General features: G+C 41.5%; 5 protein-coding genes across 6 annotated transcripts in view; 2 read left to right on the top strand and 3 right to left on the bottom strand.

Annotated features, from left to right (window-relative positions):
• Positions 1 to 19,264, bottom strand: part of IKKbeta (I-kappaB kinase beta) — a 526,241-nt gene that overhangs the window by 10,791 nt on the left and 496,186 nt on the right. The gene's annotated exons all lie outside the window — the stretch shown is intronic.
• On the bottom strand, positions 5,703 to 8,105 carry LOC135700881 (protein-associating with the carboxyl-terminal domain of ezrin). Its single transcript, XM_065221538.1, has 2 exons — positions 6,838 to 8,105; positions 5,703 to 6,776 (listed from the first exon to the last, which is right to left on the bottom strand). Exons 1-2 carry the CDS (start codon positions 7,969 to 7,971, stop codon positions 5,901 to 5,903), a joined length of 2,010 nt encoding a protein of 669 aa, XP_065077610.1. The 5' UTR covers positions 7,972 to 8,105; the 3' UTR covers positions 5,703 to 5,900.
• On the top strand, positions 8,329 to 10,285 carry Cdc23 (cell division cycle protein 23). Its single transcript, XM_065221539.1, has 2 exons — positions 8,329 to 9,463; positions 9,525 to 10,285. Exons 1-2 carry the CDS (start codon positions 8,347 to 8,349, stop codon positions 10,265 to 10,267), a joined length of 1,860 nt encoding a protein of 619 aa, XP_065077611.1. The 5' UTR covers positions 8,329 to 8,346; the 3' UTR covers positions 10,268 to 10,285.
• On the top strand, positions 10,328 to 12,078 carry Fam92. 2 transcript variants are annotated; one of them, XM_065221540.1, is made up of 4 exons: positions 10,328 to 11,137; positions 11,374 to 11,406; positions 11,497 to 11,787; positions 11,864 to 12,078. In XM_065221540.1, exons 1-4 carry the CDS (start codon positions 10,469 to 10,471, stop codon positions 12,041 to 12,043), a joined length of 1,173 nt encoding a protein of 390 aa, XP_065077612.1. In that variant the 5' UTR covers positions 10,328 to 10,468; the 3' UTR covers positions 12,044 to 12,078. The 2 variants fall into 2 exon arrangements, with proteins under 2 accessions (XP_065077612.1, XP_065077613.1); XM_065221541.1 differs by lacking the exon at positions 11,374 to 11,406 and having other exon boundaries at positions 10,332 to 11,137.
• On the bottom strand, positions 12,214 to 13,217 carry LOC135700865 (heat shock factor-binding protein 1). Its single transcript, XM_065221521.1, has 2 exons — positions 12,790 to 13,217; positions 12,214 to 12,716 (listed from the first exon to the last, which is right to left on the bottom strand). The coding sequence occupies exons 1-2, from the start codon at positions 12,886 to 12,888 to the stop codon at positions 12,561 to 12,563; spliced, it is 255 nt and encodes an 84-aa protein (XP_065077593.1). The 5' UTR covers positions 12,889 to 13,217; the 3' UTR covers positions 12,214 to 12,560.

The following is a 19,264-nucleotide window of genomic DNA, read 5'->3' as shown; positions in this document are numbered from 1 at the left end:
TGAACCATTCCACAAATGGTTTTGATTATATCCATAACACGTAGTTAAGCAAAATAACCATAACTATTTTATTAGGGTTAGTTATCAGGTTAGTTATGAATGATTCGAAAAATTTCGTTTATCGGCCGTTATAAAAATCAAGTTATTTTTAATGATTTTTATCGATATTAATGTGGAACATTTCTTTACGACTGGTAGCCAGGGTTACTTCCACTCACTTGCTATAAAACAATGTTTTTCGGAATTATGCAATCATTAGATGTTATAATGATATGTTGTACATGTAAGTTACAAGAAGAGGTCATGCAGTATATGTTTGACACATAAAATCTGTCAATATTGCTTTCAGTGCGTCACAATCAGCGATTTTACGACTCGTGAGCGCTCACTCTGAGTGAACGCTCACGAATCATAAGATCGCAGATTGTGACGCTCTGAAAGCGAAATTGATAGGTTTTATAAATCAAACACATACTTTACACCCTCTTCTTGTTACTTACATGTACATACAACATATCATTATAATATCTAATGATTGCAGAATTCCTAAAAATATTTTTTTATAGCAAGTGAGTAGAAGCAACCCTGCTGGTAGCTGTTTAGCGGTGCTATAGAATCAAATCAAAAAACGCTTTGTTTAAATTTTGGTCATATGCCGTTTTCAAATGCTACGCGAGAAATCGAATTATAGACCACCCGTTGCGTTGCTAAAGCTATTTTAGCTAATTAGGTTTTGCACAGTCGGGGTTAACCTCAATCTGATGACAGTTCAGTGGTACTGTTTACGTGGACTTAGTCGTTTTTTTTCTTGGGTAGATTTTCTCGATAATTTTTCAGACTGCAGTGAGATGTAAACCACACTTCTGCACTGTCCATGAGCAACATCCTTTCACCGCGCTGTTCCTTGACAATTTTCAAGTTAAAATTCGGAAATTTTAGATTTTTTTTTTCGAAAAAACGACTAAGTGCTTGTAAACAGTACCACTGAACTGTCAAAAAGGTTCAGCCTATTAACACTGAGTTCATTTGTGACGTCACGCTGCAGAACCTAATAGTACGTTCAGACCTCGGTTCAGACCATGGTGGGTATATAAATGGTGATACAGCCAAGGTTGCAAAGACTCATTTCAGCTAAAATAATGTTTTGATGGCATGTTTTACTTGTAACTTACAAGAAGAGGTTACAAAGTATGCGTTGGAAACATAAAACCTGTAAATTTTGCTTTCTATGAGTCACAATCAGCGATTTGCTGATCGCTGAGTGAGTGAGTGAGTGAGTGAGTGAGTTTGTGAAAAATCGCTGACTGTGACTCTCATGAAGTGAAATAAACAGGTTTAATATGTCAAACACATTCTTTGCAACCTCTTCTTGTATCCTACCAATTCAAAATTTGATCATGACATCTAATTATTTCATAATTTAGAAAAACATTGTTTTAGCTGAAATGAGTCTTTGCAACCTTGGATACAGCTTTGTCACTATATAGGCGAAGAGGTCGCGGGGGGGGAAAGTGCGGTTTTAGTGCAAATTGTAAACAAACTCGGTCGCTGTCCCATACAAAAATCCAACATGGCTGAATCATGAATTTGACACATTAGAACACCTATATGTAGGCACCTTGGTTCAGACTACAGAGTTATAACAACCGGTCCGCACTCGTGTTTATTTCAGTTACCATGGGGACGTAATTTGTGATTAGCCCCGGTCCCTTTCAAATTGTATCATTATTTATGTACGGCCTTATATTTGAAATCAAGAGCAAATTTTCATTACGTCGAATGTAACAAAGGTAAACAAAGTCGAGCTATCAGTGTCAATCGATTCTCCTGCTATTACACTATATACTGTCCGAATATAGAATCAATTCCCATTTTTAAATTTATTTACTAGTCAAATTGCTTTTTGACGTAATCACCTTCCGATCAAAATAGTTTTCGATGTTACTTAAGTCACCCAATTTCTATGGAGATGCCGTTTGACTTAAGTAACAGCGCTGAGAAACCCGTGAAAAGTGTACGTTCGTCGTTTCGCTTTTTCATTATTAAAGTGAATAAATCGAACTGTTTGTTGCTAAGATGATTTCGGTGGTCCTAAAATGATGAATGGGCTGCACGTAAGGAGACGTAATTGATAATTCTCCCTAATATCCTGGTAAATACACTTTGACTTAAGTAACAATAGGGGCCACCAAACGACGTATAATAACTTTTGACTCAAAAACCAGTGTTTTTTAGCATGAAAGCTAGCGATTTGCATTTGTATGATTAAAACCCTGCTAAATATGTTAAACATGGCTATCACTATGAGATTATACTAGTTTAATTGAAAATAGGAATAACTTTTCGGTCATCAAAACAAAACTTTATTTTTCTCGGATTGGTGCGAATGTTACTTACGACATAATGAAAATTTGCTCTTGAAATGACGTTTAACATTCATCTAGTGATGGCCGATTTTCATTCGAATAATCGATTAATCGATTAACGAACCGAAAAGTAAAATATTTGTAATCGGTTATATCATGCTGATATAAGCATTAACTTCTCCAGAGGATCATCACCCATCGTTTCAAACATATGCTGCACTCTCATTAGTGGAAACATTACAGCACAGCGAACAAAAAATAATCGATTAGATGTTAATCGAATAATTTAAAAAATGGGACATCTCTGATTTAGGTGTGATTGTTTTGATAAAAAAGAGCGCGAAATTTCATCTCTACCGAGGGGGCAGCAAAACCACAAAATTACCTTGCATACGGGGGGTATTCATTGGATGGAAGGGACCGTAAAAGAGGACACTAAAATAGAAAGTTTTTCTTCCGACTGTTTCATCTTAGTATTCTTCTTTGGTTATAACACGTTATAGCGCTATCTTGATGGTGGTTTCTGTGTTGCAATTATTTGACAACCGTTATAACATGTTATAACCATAGAGGTAACTCTAATAGTACGTGGTACGTAAATGGCCAGCGCTTAAGACTAGAAGGTCCCGAAATAACGTGCTCAACTTTTTGGCTCAGCTCTGGTACTATCTTCGGTCCCAAGCTAATCGATTCACCCCTCGAAACATAGGAAAAACCAATCACCCCTCATTTTATGTGTCAAACAAGGTGGCTTCATATAGGTGTTCTAATGTGTCAAATTCGTGATTCAGCCATGTTGGATTTTTGTATGGGACAGCGACCGAGTTTGCTTACAATTTGCTCTAAAACCGCATTTCCCCCCCCCCCCCGCGACCTCCTCGCCTATATAGTGACAAAGCTGTATCACCATTTATATACCCACCATGGTGTCAAACTTTCATAGCGAATCAAAACAAACATTGCATAGTACTAGAATTTCGACTAGAATGGGATACGTCAATCATTTGCTTGGAACCAATAGGTTAGTCAAGTAGTGAGCCAATTTAAAATCGTTAGTTTCGTATTGATTGTTACTACTCTCCAGTCTGAACAAGGCATAAAGCCCTACAGGGTAAAAGTATGGACGTCTGTCAAAAGTTGTTCCAATCGAACCGTCAAAATGCACCACTTGCTGGGACCAGGGGTTGGTCACTCCGCATAGTGTGCCATAAACAAGTTTGAGCACTCCTGGCCACAGTCATTGGCACTGTTTGGCACACATGATTTCAATTTTTCTGATCTTGAAAGTTACTGGCAACCCTAATAAAAAATAACCATAAACGAACCGAGGGGGGCGACTCTATCTACGATGCAGAAAAGATTGTGTTTTGTTGTGGCTAGCTGCACGTACGCTGAGTAGATAGAAGGAAGATTTATGTCGATTTTGAAGATTTCCTGCGAAAATTTGAAGCACGGTGTAGATGCGCAAAATGATAGATGATTTTTCGAAGATTGATTCGCTAGTGTGAGATTTTTTGAGCATCTAGAATTGAGATTTAGATGTGTCGCCCCCCTCGAAACGAACGACAACCCAAATAATAGAACTATTCCACAAATGGTTTGGATGATACCCGGAACACGTCGTTAAGCAAAATAACCATAACAATTTTATTAGGGAACCTCGCTGGCAACACCAAGAGGTGGTCACTCTACCTGGGGGCAGGTCAAATCAAATCAGTCAAAAGCCTACTGACTAGCCTACTGATCATTCTTGTATGAAATTGGTTCCAAACGTAATCAAACCCTGTAGGTTTCTTATGGTTTGTTTACGTTTTGAACCAGTTATGCGAGGTAGGCGTAATTGTTCGTATTTGACAGCCGCCTCCCCCCTTGAACTTTTAACACTTATTTTGCAACAACTTTTTTCTCAGTGTGCCGCGGCAGTGCCGAGAAGTCATTGAACTGACTTTTGGCAGAGTTGATAATAGAAGAGTTACGCAGACTGAAACCAAAATCTACCAATCGAACTGTCAAACCGTTTACCTATCGAGCATAGTAGACAAACTGACTCTGTTGCGTGGGAAGTATTGTTATCGAAACTAGAGGAAACTTTCACATCCCAGGTGAAGTCATCCGAGGTGTATACAAAAACAAAGGTTGCCAAAAAAAATTAACATTGATCGACATCAGTGTTGCAAGCTTCACTCTGCGTAACTCTTCTATTATCAACTCTGGAAACAACATTTCTTCCGAGATATGGACCTTGCGGGCATGGTGGGTATATACATGATGATGCAGCTTTGTCACTATATTGGCGAGGATGTCGCGGGGGGTGGGGGATGTGCGGTTTTAGAGCAAATTGTAAACAAACTCGGTCGCTGTCCCATACAAAAATCCAACATGGCTGAATCATGAATTTGACACATAATAACACCTATATGTAGTCACCTTGCTTGCGGGTGGATTTTGCCAACACATTTAGAAAATATTACCGAACTCGGTTTGATAAATCGGTAGGTCTGGCCACCCTGCGACGATCCAAGTAATTGTTTCCGTTTCGAGTTAGAACCTTCTGACATGTTTCCCCTGAAATTACTTCTCCGTTTTCTTTTCATGAGGCTTTATCATTGATATGAGAGATGTGAAAAGCTTCATGAGATGTAAGATGCAGTGTATCTCAAAATTTTGTGTACACCTATCTGAATGGACAAGTTTTTGAAACACTGTGGATAGAAAGTTTCCAAACTTCATTGGCAGAGCCTGTATTAGGTTTGAGTCATTTTAGTAAAACGCTCGATTTTTAACTTTTTCCTTAGTGGACGGATTATAGTACAATTGACAATTGGGGTATATGATTGATCTTTATTATGACTACAAATGAGTAAAATTTAAAAAAGTTTGGTTCATATATTTCAAGAATATGTGTTTTTTATTTGAGAAATATGCGTTTTCCAAAAATAGCTTACATACTCAACCAAAGAAGCTCAATACTATACCGATAACCGATAAATGTTTGATGAGCCAGTAGCCAAAAATTCAGACATGTATCCTTTTAAATTGTGCTCATACAGCAGTTTTTTTTTAATTTACGCTCAATTTTGAGATAAACTGTGATACTGCTAACTCATGGACCAGGGACCAACGGCTTTACTTACCCACTGGGCTTGAACCCAGGCCCTTTGGAGTGAGAGGCAGTCACGCTTACCACTACACAATAGATATCGGCTGTAATAAAATTCTAGAAATATATTAAGACAGTGGTTATCAACAACTCCTATTATCCTTAAAGATTCCTATTGATTTTGAATCCATACATCATACGGATATGTCTTAGCCAAGGTATACCATCCTGTTCGGTACCGACAATATTTCATGATTTTATTCAATGGTAAAGGTGGCGTTACTCTTATAGAATGTAAGCTGTTTCAAAACATACAACAGGTAGGACTCAAAAACAATGTATCTGCCTCAGCGCGGTCAAGCCATTACACTAACCCTACATCAACTATATTTGCGTATTAACTAACCCCGTGCTAAAAAAAAATGTTCCATTACTCACCACACACTCGCCTCGTCATCCCAGCCATCCTCGTTGACCTCCAAGTCTTCCACTTTGATATCGAACCGGCTGCTGTCCACCTTGATCAACGGCGATTCTTGTTCGTTCGCGCCGGACACAGATTTTTCCACAGAAACCGCGGTAGTCAAGGGAACGCTTTCACTACTTTCCTCTTCCTCACCGTCGTTTATGAGCAGCACATTCGCCTTCTGTATAACCGGTTCCATATCTTTGAAAAAGTCCATGTCTTCCTCCGCGGAAGCATCCAGCTTTTTGAACGGCTTCATTTTAATGTCCAAATTCTCTATGCTTTCCGCCTGTGATGGGTCGGATCGTTTCAGCTTGCTGTTGGGTTCATTTTTATCTGATTGCGCAGAAGTCGAATCAGTTTGGACTTCCGCCGGCTCCGTTTTGGCTGATTCCATTTCCTGTTCCACATTGATATGATGGCTGGCGGTGTGTTCGTTTACATCGTTCTCCCAATCGCTCCATTCGTCCACCTCCAGCTCGAGATCGCTGTTGGTGTGGTCAATGTCTTCTCCCTCCGGGGAAAGCCTTTCCGGCATGTAGTTGAAATCTCCTCCGTGTACAATGGACGAAAAGTTCTCTCCGGTGCCAGCAACGGCGGCACCTCCACCAGGAATGGGACTACCGGAAAGAAATTCACCGGAACCAATGACCGGAGTGATGGATCGAACTCCACTCCAGGGATTAGACTGATCGGGAACCCCCTGAGGTCGCCCGTCGGCGAAGATTTTGCTTCGATTGCCGCCGATCACGACGCCCGAACCCAGAACCGGAACCAAATCCGCTAGGCAGAGCAGGGTCTTCGCTACGAGGACGTCGTTGGTGTCTTTTATGCCAAGAAGCAACTGGAAACAGTAATAGGTAATAGGTGTAATAGGTATTCAATTATCGTATATATCAGCTTACCTGCGGCAAAATGTGGTCCTTCAAATCCTCCAAGCTGAAGTAAAGGAAATAATCCGGAAAATACTCCAACATCGTCAGACGAATTTGGGCATCCTGCACGCAGAAAACCTGCTTCACCTTTGGAATTATGTATGTGGAGAAAATTCTGGCCACAAACAGTCCCGACGAGAGATCGTCCGTTTTGGGTCTCAGAATGAACGGGGTAACGCACAGCTGAGCAGTAGTATCCAGCAGTACTATCCGGGACAGCAGCAACGAGCCCATCTGCTCGGCCACGGTTTCCGGATCGAACGTCCGTAGGCGATCCGCTAAGCCGGTGAAGAACTCCATCTTGGCTTGTGGACTCTTCAGAGGAAGTTCCGTCAGGAAGGAATGTATCAGGATGAAATCGTGATTAAACAGCGGATGAAGCAGTATAGCGGACAACTTGGGACGCATCGAAACGTTAGCATGCTTCAGGTGTGTTGCGCAGTAAAACTTGAAATCTTCCACCGCGGGAATGTTGCTATCGGTTTTGTTGTGCAGGATTTCCTCACACATTACGGCGAAGGCGTACTGCTCCACTCCTTGGCCCTTGTTCTTAAGCTCTTCCGGATCGATCGCCTTCGGGTAGCGATAAGGCTGAGACTTTTCCAGCAATGTTAAGTTGAACTCTTTACCTGTCCACAGATGCTCGAATCCGGCCAACCTCCATGCTCCATCATCGGTTACGTAGATGGAAGATATGCTGATGCTCAAGTGTCGCACATTCGCCTGTTCCATCAGAAAGATCAGCGCGCATAGAACGTTCCTCAAACCCAAACAAATCTGCACATCGCTGGTAATGTTCAAGCAAGTGGCCAGCGGTCGGCAGCGTTCCGTGGCCAACATCTTCAGCGAACCCTTGTTCCATGACGCAATGTACTTCAGTATGTTCGGGTGTCGATAGATCTTCAGGTTCCGGATGGCCCGCTCCAGCGGATTTTGATTGGTCCAAAACTGACCCGTCACCAGGGTTTCGCCTTGGAAAATCGAAATTGCCGATACGCTCGATTCCGTCGGGATTTCCCCATTGTACAGGGACCAGTAGTCCGTCACTTGGATGGCCTTCCGGCTGATCTCCAATCCCTTCAGCTGCGATTGATCGTTGCCCATGTTTAGAGGTGGAACATTTTGCTAGCACAGACGATGGGGTACACGAAAATACACGGAAGTGTGAAGAACTTTTGCGTTGAAGCTGATGAGAAAAAATCGGACGAGGACAAAACTGGAACAACAATGCAAAACTGCACACCGCACACGAGAAAAGTGCAATCTTATGTTGTTGCTGGCGAACTGTCACACACTGTCAAGAGTTTTGAAATATTTCAGATCAACTGCGTAACAGCTGTAACGCCCGCTGTCGATCCGAGTTTTGTTTATCAACAGAAAATAGCGGTTTACTTTTTTTTTTTCGTTGCGGAGATGCAAATTTTTGTGAATAATCTGCAAGTCTTCTCGTAGTTTATAAAGAACGCACCGACGCGGAAAATGAACGAAACATTGTCAATAAACCTGAAGGACGTGAAACAGGACCTACTGCTGGGCATAATCGAGTGTAACAAGCGGGGTCTGGTACAGAGTGCCAAATGGCTATCGGAGCTAAACCACGGTTTGTCTGATGTTTCTCTGAAGCATACCGGTAAATCATTCGAAAATCTGCATTCCGGCATTGCCAGCGAGGAGTACGATGACTACGTGTTGGCAAAGAGCTACTTCGACGTCCGGGAGTACGACCGGTCGGCTTACTTTACGCGAAATTGCAGCTCGACGGTTCCGCGATTCTTGCACATGTATGCGACGTACATGTCCAAGGAGAAGAAGCGTTTGGACAATATGAGCGATAATTCGATAGTGAACTCCAACAGTCATGTGAAGGACTTCTCCGAACTGCTGGCCACGCTCCGGGCGGATCATGGCCAAAAGAAACTGGACGGATATTGTTTGTGGTTGTACGGGGTCATCCTGAAGAAGTTGGACCTGAATCAGATGGCGGTGCAGATCTTTGTGGATGCCATCAATGCAGAACCGACGATGTGGGGTTCGTGGTTGGAGCTGGCTCCGCTGGTTACCGATAAAAATATGCTGCAAAACCTAAAACTGCCCAACCACTGGATGAAGCAGATCTTCATCGGATACACCTATATCGAGTTGTTCCTAAATGACGAAGGAATTAAGATTTTCGAACATCTACAAACCACCGGCTTTGGCAAGTGTATTTTCATACCGACGCAGCTGGCGATTGCCTTCTCGAACAAGCGGGACGTGGACAAATCTATTGAAATATTCCGGCATCTGCACGAGGTGGATCCGTACCGGTTGGACAATTTGGACTCGTACTCGAACTTGCTCTTTGTGAAGGACATGAAGACTGAGATGGCCCATCTGGCGCACAAGGCGGTCGACATCAACAAGTACAGCCCGGAAACGTGCTGCGTGGTAGGGAACTACTATAGCATCCGGGCGGATCATCACAAGGCCGTGGTGTACTTCCAGAGGGCGTTGAAGCTGAATCCCAGGTATCTCTCGGCGTGGACTTTGATGGGGCATGAGTTCATGGAGATGAAAAACACAAATGCCGCTATTCAGAGCTACCGGCAGGCTGTTGGTAAGACTGGTTAAATGTGGTTTGAGATAATTTTGATGAGCTTATTCTGATATTTTTGCAGAGGTCAATCGACGTGATTTCCGTGCCTGGTACGGCCTTGGGCAAGCGTACGAAATTCTGAAAATGCCATTCTACAGTTTGCACTACTACAAAGCAGCTCAACAGCTGCGTCCCTACGACAGCCGAATGCTGGTTGCCCTGGGAGAGACATACGAAAAGCTGGATAAGAGCGATAATGCTCTCAAATGCTATCAGAAGGCTTACAACGTCGGGGACATCGAAGGTGTGGCATTGTACAACTTGGCTCGTCTGTACGAGAAGCGAGACGAAATCGAAAAAGCCATTCCGGCGTTGCTTAGATTTTGCTCGGATGAAAAGGCCGTTGCGGACAAGAGTTCTCTGTGCCATGCCTACATGACTTTGGGAAATTTCTACGAGAAGAATGATCAATTTGACAAGGCATCGCACTTTGCCTACAAGTGTTTGGAGCACGAAGAGACCAAGAGGGAAGCGGAAGCCCTGCTCAAGACCATTGCTAACAAGAGATCACAGAAAGCGGCCGCAACACTTGCTGCTTCTGCCAAGGAACCATCCTCCTCGACGGGTAAGGAGAACACTACCGACATGGACCTGGAGGAAGTCGAAATGGATGAGAGCAACGTGGGCCGGATGGTGGACATGGTGATGGCCCAGGATGACATGCTGGTCGAGAATGACGAACCGGAATTTCAGCTGGAACAAGCCGTCGACGATATCTCGTCGCTTTCTATCATTATGGAACATGGTTCGGAGGAAAATGAATAAATTGGTCGGTTCGATTGATGCAAAGTTCTCAAATTTACTACTTTCTGAAATGCCATGTTGGTCACCCTAAATTTGTATCATGTTTTTTATGCTTGCATTCTGGTAGTATCCTAGCAACCACGTGGCCCATATACATAACATAATTTCAATCTCTTTAGAATACTTCAGAAGACACTTCTTATTCCTTTATCCGAAATAATTATGCTGCGAAGTGCCAACACCGGAACCATTCTGTGCGAGGAGCAGTCCAAGTTCATCCTGGACCGAATCAGCGGCGTTGAGAAACATTTTAGCGAGCTGTGCGGGGCATTCGCCGAGTTCACTCGGAAAGTAGCCCGACTGAGGGACAAATCCGACGAGCTGGCTCACGTAACTCAGGACTGTTCCTCGTCGGAAAAGTACAACAAAACCCTCGCCAACGGTTTGTCCAGCCTATCCAAAGCCATCACCTTGATAGGCGACTTTCAGGATCTGGAAGTAAAGCGACTGGAGAGTCGGATCGTCTCCGAACTGTCTCAGTACGAGCTGGTCTGCAAGCACTGCAAGGAAAGCGTAAAGGATACCATCATGGTAAGGGACAAAGAGTTGGCCAAGCGGAAACAGCTGGATCAGGCCCGAGCCCGGAATGCTCGGGGAGGGAAAAAGACGGCCAAAGATGCGGAACTGATCAAGTCCAATCTGGAGGTATCGAAGAGCCTGAAGGAGATGGAGGAGATTGTCGGGAAGTTCGAGAAGCAGAAGTTGGTGGATTTCAAGAACATGCTGATGGATTTCGTCATGATAGAGCTCAAGTTTCATACCAATGCGGTCGAGGTACTGTCCGCTACCTACCAGGATATTTCCGACATCGATGAGAACAAGGACTACCAGGTGAGAGTTGAATTGTTACTATTATGGAATCTTTAAATTTTGGACTTTAACATAATGTTAGGAATTGCGGACATTCCTAAATAACATCACAAACTCGCAGACTTTACAAAACTACTTCTAATGTCTGAACTAAAACGATTAGCATTTACTTTTTGCGTAATTGAAAGCTAAATCAGTTTGAATTTAGTCAGTCATTTAATGCGAACATTATTTTCTATTGATACGCTTTCCACAAGGGAGTTCACAAAGAAATCAAACGGCAAAATAGGGTAATCTCAAATATCTCACTCTCACTCCCCACAGAACACGCGACCTATGTTTACTAACATTCCCACCTCCTCGCACCCAATCGTTTGCAGCAATTCAAAAAGTTCCTCCAACAAGACGAACTCTCCGATCGGTACTTCCTGCAGCGCATCAAATCCCAATCGATGGGAGCATTGAGTTCGATGTTTGCGGCCACCTCGTCCGGGAATCGAAAGAATAAAAGTTTGAGTTCAACCTCGCTGAACTCTTCCCAAGAACAGGACCCATCACAGGAATCGCCAGCCGACCCAGATCATGTCATGCGTCTGATGGCAACCGGCCAGCGAAAGGGTCACCGATCTTCAGCGGTAGATGCAGCCATGCACCGATCGGCAGAATCCTTGGTAGTAAGACTCATCTTATCGCGGGAATTAGTCATTAAGGATTTACTTTCAACTTATTTGTCGTTGTTCTGGCTAGGATTCTATGAAACGGGACCTCTCGGAAGATTCCAAAACGAGCACGGAAGAAAGCGACAGTGATGACGATAGTGACACCGCAACGGATTCCGAAGAACAAGCGACACTTAAGCAGCAAGCGAAGGCAACCAAGGTGGATTCCAAGTTTACCATTATTAAGCTGAAAGATTACAACAAGTAAAAAATGGATTCCAATAAACAAGCTTCCCCTCCCTTCACAGAGCAATCAAGATTTCCACAAGAAAGCCCCTATCGATCAAACTACTAACAACGGCAGGACAACTTTCTTTATTAAATCGATCAACGGAATCGTTCGGAACATGAAGCTATAAATGAAACTGACAAGAGGAGTATTGTTACTGGGTGCTCTATATTTAAATTTGTATTCTTGTTTTTTGGTTTACTTCGTTCGTACCGATTGTTATTTTTCTCTCTTCTTCCCGTAATGCTAGGTGATTGCAAAAAAAAATGTGTGAATTTTGTCGATAATGTTATACTTCCCTCCCAATATTACTGCACCCTACCGGATTCATTCAGTTTTCCCATAAATGCCACGCCTGTATGTCGCTCGTCCAAACAGTATAGAGAAGGGAAGCCGGAACTAGCTCATGCATGCTTGCATAAAATCTAAACATAAACCTAGTAGCAGATAGCAGATTACATCTTATACCTTATTCCGAGTGATTCCTGAGAGACGTCTACTTTTCGGCACCTTCAACACCCGCTTGCTGCATCAGATCGGCAATGCTCTTCTCCAGGTCATCTATCCTGGTGCCCATGTCGTCGATACGGGAAATGATCTGGTCCGACATGGTTTGGAACTTGTCCTGTACATTTTGAAGGAGATTCTGGACCTGAAAATGATCAATCATAAAGCTTTCGAATTTAATTACGCCCTCTTTTCACCATTTATCGGCCTCTACTTACGTAGATCGTCAGCTCTTGCATGTTCTTTGGATCGACATTGCTGCCAATGGAATAGTTCTGCTCAGCGTCGCTGTCGATTTCCACTTTCATCTCGGCCATTCTTGCTGCTGGCGTTGGATTGTTGATTTGCTCCCGTCGGGTGAATACAATAAAAAAAAACGGATTGATCTACGTACAAAGGGTTCCGTTTGGCGGAAGTAAACACTAATTTTCCAATAAGGGCACTACTGAATCCGAGGCAGACGGGGTTTTCACTGAACGTTATTTTCTTCAACGGGGCAAACAACTCCCAGTTTTTTTTTTTGCACCTTCTGTCGATGAATGCTTATGCTGGAATAAACAGCGCGGAGAACGTTTGCGGTTTCACAGAATCGTTATATTCGCACTTTTCTTGTCCTTGTCCTTGGTTTTGTTACTTTCGTCGATGATAACTTTATCCGCGGGGTTCGCGGGTGAGGAATACTGAATGTCAACAGACAAACTGACGTGTAATCAAGAGATGGATTCTGAAATCAATGGTACGTTATGTACGCTACGATGAGAGTAACTGAGAATTGAGTCGAATTCAAATTGGGTTCTTTACTGGTATTGAGGAAAGTACCTCGGTAAGTACCCTTTTTTGCTTTTTTGCTGATGACGTGTTCAGGCCGTTCAGGCAGGTTAGCCTGATCATTTTTTTCATTATGGGTAGGTTCTCAAAACTTTTGACGTAGGACTATGTCTGTAATTTCTATATGGGGGTACATTTTGTGAAAACCCGAAATGGAATATGTAACAAAATTATGAAAGATTTTGAACGTTAATAACTCAGCTATCCCTGGACCATTTTCAATCATTACACCGTATATCACGTGATATACGCTGTCTTTCAATTAGCACTCATACATCTAGTTTTCACTGGAAATCCTATGTATGAGTGCTCATTGCAAGATAGCTTATATTACGTGATATAGGCTGTAATGTGAACGGGGTATAAACAACAATCAATACGAAACTAACGATTTTAAATTGGCTCACCACTTTAGTAGCCTATTGGTCCCAAGCAAACGATTAACGTACCCTATTCTAGTTGAAATTCTATTACTACACTATGTTTGTTTTGATTCGCTATGAAAGTTTGATGGAGGCGAACCAGCCCAAGGCTGAAAGCCTCATTAATAAAGTTAAATAATAATATGAAAGTTTGACAGATAACATCAGGGGTGTGTGGATTCATGCAGAACATGCAGGGGTGAGTGAAATAGCTTGGGACTGCTTGGGACCGTTGTTCTGGTACTGAGTGAGCCAAAAATAATAATGATTTTCTTCGGGACCCAGTGGTCTTAGAGTTACCTCTATGCTGGTACTGAGTGAGCCAAAAATAATAATGATTTTCTTCGGGACCCAGTGGTCTTAGAGTTACCTCTATGGTATAAGACTTCATCATTTTTCAAAATGTCACTATTGAAAATTGCCCGAATGTGCAATTCCTACACAACACACAAGCTTCTGCTGCAGTTAACAAATTAGATTTATTACGTGGGCGGTGAGTTCGATTCCCGGTCCAGTCGAGGGAATTTGTCAGGTTGGAATTTTTATCGACTTCCCTGGAAGTGCATTTAGAACACTAAGTTGAAAGCACGCAATAAGCTAATATACGCTAAGCAAAAAGCTTGAAATGTGAATAAGAGGAAGAAGAAGTCCTACGTCACCATTGCGTACAACCAACAATCAATACGAAACTAACGATTTTAAATTGGCTCACTACTTGACTAGCCTATTGGTCCCAAGCAAACGATTAACGTACCCCATTCTAGTCGAAATTCTAGTACTATGCAATGTTTGTTTTGATTCGCTATGAAAGTTTGACAGATAACATCAGGGGTGTGTGGATTCATGCAGAACATCCAGGGGTGAGTGAAATAGCTTGGGACTGCTTGGGACCGTTGTTCTGGTACTGAGTGAGCCAAAAATAATAATGATTTTCTTCGAGACCCAGTGGTCTTGTTACCTCTATGGTACAACCCCATAGAGCTGTTCCTTTTTAGTTTTATCGGTAGTCATCGGTAGGCCGCCTTATAAGAAGGTTTTCGAGAAATTTGAAACATTTGTGAGTGGAGATTAATGAAAACCAACCACGCGCAATTGAAGAATCAAAGTAACGATTGACTCTCAGATGTCGAGTGGGTGAAAATAGTAATGACGTTTTTATATCTGTCAAATTGAATGACATTTTTTTAGTACATCATCATTTTTGTAATTGCGGATCTTAAAACTTAGACGAAACATGTCAGAAGGGTATAACTCGAAACATAAACAATGACTTTGAACGTCGATTTCTCTTGAACATTCACGGAATCTGAGTAAACCAACTCATGGAACAAACATTGTTCTGTCAGATGATTTAGTTAGTTTGAGTGGGTGTGTTGTCATTCATAAGAAACCGACGATCCAAGTCATTGTTTGCGTTTCGAGTTAGACCCTTCTGACATGTTTCCCCTAACTAATAGCGAATTTGTTTATTATCCAGCTTGGAACCAGTTCCAACCCAGTGCGAAACCGAACTTTTTGTCAGTGCGAACTTCAACCTGAGCTAGGTTTTAAAAACAAACGAGCAAACTGACGTTTTTCAGAAAACAAGCAGACCCAATCTTGATACCCGATCCAGGTTGGAACTGAATGAAAAACAAATTCGCTATAAGTGTCGCATGACCCTATATCTGCTCAGCAACCATTCGATCAACCTTCGTTATTGTTCCCCCTAGACTCGTCCTGCAAGAATTAACCGCTGGGTGTGGGCCGGATCTCTCTGATTTGGTAGTGCGTATATCCAGCTTTCCATGCTCGGTAATGGCGGCCTGTTTGTATGAATAAATGTATCCTTCACTGTGCTTTTTGACACTAACTGGAGGGCGTATGTTGTTCCATTTTCTACTGTTCCTGGGAGAGGGAAAGGGAACCCTAATAAAAAATAACCATAAACGAACGACAACCCAGATAATAGAACTATTCCACAAATGGTTTGGATGATACCCGGAACACGTCGTTAAGCAAAATAACCATAACAATTTTATTAGGGAAGGGGTTGAAATTCGAACCTCCAGATAGTGTCAAAAAGCACAGTGAAGGATACATTTATTCATACAAAGAGGCCGCCATTACCGAACATGCACGAATAGAAATCTCCTTATACTTTTTGGCAAATTTTCATTGCTGATAATTCATAAAATGTATAAGTCAACTAATAAGCAGACGCCTTGCACAAAGTTAATAAAGATCATGTGTCAAATGAAATGTATAAGCGGTCACACATACCTTTTATGCATTCTAATAGGACCTATGTGGTTTGTCTTATGGAATGTATAAGGCTGATGCTTTGGCAAAAATGTATGAGTGAAACACATGAATTAAATAATTGATTTTCGTTTCGTGTGGAAAGCTGGATAGAATGACTACCAAATTAGAAAGACATATCTTTCTACAGCCATCGGTCAACCATTGACTTGATGATTATTATCCGCTCATTTCTTCATATAGTTACGGATAATTTAGCTTATTGGAGGCTGAAATTGTCTGTTTTTATAATGTTGAGCTTGACGTTGAATCATTATCCCCAATTGTGGGAGTCCTGAGTCCGTTTCCCGACCAGATTTCTGTGGAATCCTATCGATTGCTGGAGGGTGATCGAAACTTAAGAAAAATGCAACAAAAACAAAAAGAGCATCACACGAATGTAAACATACCCCTCATGGTGATTGAAGGGTGTTTGAGTGTATCGAAGAGTGTTTTTTATGTGTTTAGCACAAGGTGGCGGAGTGACTTACCGCCTGTTGTGTTCCAATCTAGGTTCCGATGGTGAATTTTCACTTAAATTTGACAGATGTAAAATTTTCAAATAAACCTAGTATTCCAGGAGATTTATTTCTGACCGATCAGGAATCAATCTTAACAAACACCTTCTAAAAAATCGTACGATCAACAACAGAGGGATTTATGAAAACAATATTTTATTTTTGAAGTGTAAAGTTTAAGTGAAAATTCACCAAATGGAACACAGCCTTGAAATCTGTGATTCTCGGTAGAAAAAGTGAAAAATCGGTAGTTTTGAACCTTTCGTCTGTGAATCGGTAGGCATCCCAAAAATCGGTAGGTCTGACCATCCCCTGATTTTGTTACACTGGAAATATTTTAAATAAGTACGATTACATAAGCAAAATCACATTCATAGCGCCTCTCTTTGGGGATTTGTATGAGAGCGAGCTTTCATAATTGTTTTTTTATGGGCAATCATTCACATTTTTGCAAACATTAAGTCATTTTGGATCTTGTATTTTTTATTCAAAATGACCTTGTCTCGAGCCTTGTCTTCATTTTTTACATTTACATTAAATATATAAATTTGCAAATAGTGGGGTTATCAAAGGGCACTCACCAAGGGGAATGACACTCATTTGGATGTATTTTTTCAGTCTAGTAATCACTTGGGATTTTCGGGGAAAAACATAATTGATGAGGTTTTTTGAGTGTGTCGTGTTGACGAAAATGACGAAAATAGAGCACGGATAGAAAAAAAAATAGATGAGATAGATCAAGGAATGGATGTGATGTGAGGGGTGTTAAAAAGTTTCAGAGGAATACAAGTCCGAACCCGAAGAGGATAGGTGTAAAAAGAAGAAAAATCTGCTGCAATGCAGCGTCCATAAATTACGTGACACTTATATATCGTTACGAATTATTGCATAGGGGAGGAGGAGTAAAGCTTTTCGTTACGTAAAAACGAGGACATTTTGTTTTTTTTGTTTCTTGATGTAAAGTTTGAAAATACAGGTCAAAAAATGTCATCACTAAATCTTGCATGCAAAATGGATATGTTTTAATTTTATATCATGAGATTTTTGCTATGCAAAACTTTTGAAAAGAAGGTACTCAATGGTACGCTGATCTTTTGTTTTTATTTTGAATATTAATAATACAATTACCTAGAAATAAAAGACATACCGGAATCAAAAATTAATGAAATGAGACGGTCGGATGGGGGGGGGTATATTTTAGAGCGTAACGTAATAAATAGAGGGGGATCATTTTCAGAGTAACGTTAACGATTTTTAGCGTTACATAATTAATGGACACCGCCCAACAATGTTAACCAAAGATCACAGTTCAAGCAACAATCAATACGAAAGCAACGATTTGAAATTGGCTCACTACTTGACTAGCCTATTGGTCCCAAGCAAACGATTAACGTACCCCATTCTAGTCGAAATTCTAGTACTACGCAATGTTTGTTTTGATTCGCTATGAAAGTTTGACAGATAAAATGAGGGGTTATTGGTTTTTCCTATGTTTCGAGGGGTGAATCGATTAGCTTGGGACCGAAGAGAGTACCAGAGCTGAGCCAAAAAGTTGAGCACGTTATTTCGGGACCTTCTAGTCTTAGAGTTACCTCTATGGTTCAAGTGCAGAAAATGGTTCCGTACCAAGTAGGTTGAAACTGCACAGTACGAAGAACGGGTGGTGGCGATGGATCACTAGCTTCCGGTTAATATTCCCAGCTGTATTTGGACGGGAATTTGATTCACAATATTCTTGCACAGAAGCTCCATCAGCCGGTGGGTGTCTTCCTTCACCATTATCTCTTTCTTCTCCGAATCCTTGACGAGTAAACGAGTAAAACTTGAGCCGAGTGGAAAAATGACCTGACTTCCTTTTCCACCTGGTTGTCGTAACTTCCATGCTACAGCTCACAGACACCTGGGCTCTTATCCGTCAAATTTGATCGGTTTGAGTCCGAGAAATGGATGAGCGTTGCCGTCTTCTCCGTGATACACTTGTTGTTGTCTCGCGACCGATTTTAGACGAGCCGTCACCTTTTTTAAGTTTTCGCCAAGGTTTTCGCACCGATTTTTAACCGGCATAGCCACACGGATAGAAATCTCCTTATACCTTTTGGCAATTTTCTATCCAGCTTTCCATGTTCGGTAATGGCGGCCTGTTTGTATGAATAAATGTATCCTTTACTGTGCTTTTTAACACTACCTGGATGTAAGAGATGAACTAGCCTATGGCTAAAAATCTCTATAATTAGGTAAAAAAAAAAAAAAAAAAAACTACCTGGATGTTCGAATTTCAACCCCTTCCCTTTCCCTCTCCCAGGAACAGTAGAAAATGGAACAACATACGCCCTCCAGTTAGTGTCAAAAAGCACAGTGAAGGATACATTTATTCATACAAACAGGCCGCCATTACCGAGCATGGAAAGCTGGATAGCTGATTATTCATAAAATATATAAGTCAACTAATAAGCAGACGCCTTGCAAAAAGTTAATGAATATCATGTGTCAAATGAAATGTATAAGCGGTCACACATAACTTTAATGCATTCTTATAGGACCTATGTGGTATGTCTTATAAAATGTATAAGGCTTATGTTGGCAAAAATGTATAAGTGAAACACATGATTAAAATAATTGATTTTCGTTTCGTGCAGCTAACATAC

The sequence above is a fragment of the Ochlerotatus camptorhynchus genome, unplaced genomic scaffold, assembly GCF_037179485.1.
Source record: "Ochlerotatus camptorhynchus isolate MF236.1 unplaced genomic scaffold, CSIRO-AGI_Acam_v1.1 ptg000144l, whole genome shotgun sequence".
In the NCBI taxonomy this organism is placed as follows: domain Eukaryota; kingdom Metazoa; phylum Arthropoda; class Insecta; order Diptera; family Culicidae; genus Ochlerotatus; species Ochlerotatus camptorhynchus.
This window is presented reverse-complemented; position numbering and strand designations above follow the sequence as displayed.

Excerpts from the sequence above, each read along its gene's own strand:
- Fam92 (XM_065221540.1), top strand. The coding sequence starts at position 10,469 with ATGCTGCGAAGTGCCAACACCGGAACCATTCTGTGCGAGGAGCAGTCC. Across the intron at positions 11,138-11,373 it reads ATGAGAACAAGGACTACCAG|GGAGTTCACAAAGAAATCAA; the intron begins GTGAGAGTTGAA and ends GCTTTCCACAAG. Across the intron at positions 11,788-11,863 it reads ACCGATCGGCAGAATCCTTG|GATTCTATGAAACGGGACCT; the intron begins GTAGTAAGACTC and ends TGTTCTGGCTAG.
- Cdc23 (XM_065221539.1), top strand. The coding sequence starts at position 8,347 with ATGAACGAAACATTGTCAATAAACCTGAAGGACGTGAAACAGGACCTA. Across the intron at positions 9,464-9,524 it reads GAGCTACCGGCAGGCTGTTG|AGGTCAATCGACGTGATTTC; the intron begins GTAAGACTGGTT and ends ATATTTTTGCAG.
- LOC135700881 (XM_065221538.1), bottom strand. The coding sequence starts at position 7,971 with ATGGGCAACGATCAATCGCAGCTGAAGGGATTGGAGATCAGCCGGAAG. Across the intron at positions 6,777-6,837 it reads AGGACCACATTTTGCCGCAG|TTGCTTCTTGGCATAAAAGA; the intron begins GTAAGCTGATAT and ends TACTGTTTCCAG.
- LOC135700865 (XM_065221521.1), bottom strand. The coding sequence starts at position 12,888 with ATGGCCGAGATGAAAGTGGAAATCGACAGCGACGCTGAGCAGAACTAT. Across the intron at positions 12,717-12,789 it reads TGCAAGAGCTGACGATCTAC|GTCCAGAATCTCCTTCAAAA; the intron begins GTAAGTAGAGGC and ends GATCATTTTCAG.